The sequence below is a fragment of the Dendrobium catenatum genome, unplaced genomic scaffold, assembly GCF_001605985.2.
Source record: "Dendrobium catenatum unplaced genomic scaffold, ASM160598v2 fragScaff_scaffold_1238, whole genome shotgun sequence".
Lineage (NCBI taxonomy): Eukaryota > Viridiplantae > Streptophyta > Magnoliopsida > Asparagales > Orchidaceae > Dendrobium > Dendrobium catenatum.
The window spans coordinates 1-2,559 of record NW_021319700.1 but is presented as its reverse complement, the minus strand read 5'-3'; the positions used below and the strand labels follow the sequence as shown (position 1 = coordinate 2,559).

General features: G+C 35.0%; 1 protein-coding gene across 1 annotated transcript; it reads left to right on the top strand.

Moving 5' to 3' along the window:
* Window positions 1–151: 151 nt before the first annotated feature.
* LOC110094613 (probable mitochondrial-processing peptidase subunit beta, mitochondrial) lies at window positions 152–952 on the top strand. Its single transcript, XM_020819878.2, has 2 exons — window positions 152–730; window positions 905–952. The coding sequence occupies exons 1-2, from the start codon at window positions 152–154 to the stop codon at window positions 950–952; spliced, it is 627 nt and encodes a 208-aa protein (XP_020675537.2).
* Window positions 953–2,559: the final 1,607 nt, after the last annotated feature.

Sequence of the window (2,559 nt, the reverse complement as noted above, 5' to 3'; positions counted from 1 at the left end):
TCCTTGTGTTCAGATTTCAGAACAAGTTGTTTACAGTCTTCTCCTGGATCTTCAATATACCGCGTGGAGTCCGCTTTTAAGTTGATAAAAGTCAAATTTATTTCTTTTTCCCTTCAAATTGTGGTTTGAAGGGAACATATGAACTTTTCTTATGGCACTTCTGTTATCTAGCATCAAGAGAAAGGTTTCAGCACTTTCATTCAGTACAACGGTGCGGTGCCTTTCACTCTATGTGAGTTCAAAACCGTTAGAAGAGTCAATACCTGATGCCCGCTTCCTAAAACATAGCACTCCTGAACCACGGCTTGTAGATCATACCCCCTTCCTACTCTTCCCTCAAGTTCGCTTATCAACCCTTCCAAATGGTATTCGTGTTGTTACCCAATCAGCCCCTGCGTCTTCCTTGCACATGGCCTCCATTGGTGTCTGGATTGATGCAGGGAGCCGGTTTGAGACTCCTGGGACCAATGGAACAGCTCACTTCCTTGAGCACATGATCTTTAAGGGCACCAGGCGCAGGACTTCTCAGTCACTAGAGGAAGAGATTGAGAACTTGGGTGCTCGGCTTAATGCCTATACTTCACGCGAGCAGACAACCTTCTTTGCTGATGTTCAGTCCAAGGACATTGCAGTTGCAGTTGATGTACTTGCTGATATCTTGCAAAATTCGAGGTTCCCCGAGCATGCCATTAAGAGGGAACGTGGTGTCATTCTCCGGGAGATGGAGGAGGTAGAATTTTTGTTTGTGTTATTATAGAAGATGTTTGGCAATTAGTAGGATTTAGTAAATCTTGTAAATCAAGATTTAATTAAATCTGAGAGTATTAGAACCTGAAATTTTTCTAGCATGACAACCGTTAAATTTTGCTAAACCTTGATAAATTACTTGGCTTTTTTATTTCAGGAATTAAGATTTATGAGTGAAGGTAAATCCGTTAAGTGCAGTGAATGATAGGATTTAACAAATAATAGGGCTAGATGGAATTTTTCATTACAATAGGATAAAGTCCGTAAATCAGTGGACTGATGCTAATTCTATTCCTCTTATGGTGATTCAAACTCTACTTGGATCATGGAACAAATCAGCTGGTGTAGGTAATTGTTCAGGGTAAGATGAACCTGTAATTGCTAATACATTTTTTCCAATACAATAGATTGTTTTTTTGTGTTTTTACAAGATAAACATGGACAGCGATGATTTAAATTTTCAGGTCTGAGTTAGCTCGCCGAATCAGCTCAGAAGGCTTAGCTGAGAGTATGATGGCTTTCAATACCAACTACCGTGATACTGGGTTGTTTGGCGTCTATTGCACTACCACAGTAAATTTCAAAGCTTGCAATTATTTAGGACTATGTTAATTATTTAGTTTCTTCTAATGATTTCCTTTTCCTTCATAATTTATATTTATAGCGTTGGTTGAGATTTATAGAATGCTTATTTTCACTTTATTTATGCTCTCTAATCTCTATATGCTAGAGTTTGCTCTCCTACCTTCCTCGCCCCGTTCTCTTTAAAAGAAGGGCTTCAAAATTTTTTGCATTTTGTAATGGATGCAACGATGACAAAGTAATAAAAGTTATGTTTATGTGCTTGTAAGATGTTTACCTTCAAGATTTAAAATTCTCATTATAATAATATCTCTGGTAGGCTATATGTAAAAAATTTGATGATAGTGTATTTACATAAATGGGGTCATAGAAATATTTAAACTAACCATTAGATTATCCACCCGTTTCCATCACTCTCTATTTTACGAAGATCCTTTGAATTCTGTGGATTAATACTAATAAAATTAACTGGATAGCTCCATAATTGTAGAAGGTTGAACTGAAGATGATTTGAATCTAGACCCACGAGAGGCTTGAGTGCTCATAATTCCTTATTTTTTAATGAATTGCTTGCATGTTTTTTTTCCTTATCGTTGTATGTACTGACTTGCAGTTATGGGAAACTGGACTATTTTTACCCAAGAGTACTCCATCATCATTAGTCTTATCACAACTATTTGGGTTGAACTTTATGAATCTTTGTTTTTCTATTCATTTCTATTGAGTGTTAAGTGTTGCTTAATATGTTAAGCCTATTTTTTATAAACCATTTTAGACAACTATTCATATTTCATTTGATTTTTTTTTTTCCATCATAATTCTTCGTCTCTAAATTTATCTACCCATTTAATGGATTGATTTTGTCTTTTGTTCTACATAGTCAGATCAGTTAAGTCTATTTTCAATTATCTTATTTTCAATATATGTTAATTCAGCTGCCCTTCGAGTATAGTGATTCCCTAGTTTTTTTTCTTGATAGCTATGCTGCATATTCATTTTGACATTTTCATTTTCATTGCGCTCAACTGAACTATAAATGATTTTTTATTGTCCACACTATTTTCATACAACATAACTGACTTATTTGGGTTATCTAAAATTCTCCATTAAGTCTCCATGATTTTTCTCATCATGTAATAACCCTAAGGCGCATTTTAATTTAACTACTCAGCCATAATTCTATAAGTTATATCTCATTTTTATTCTTGTTCTCTTCTATAATAGATCCAA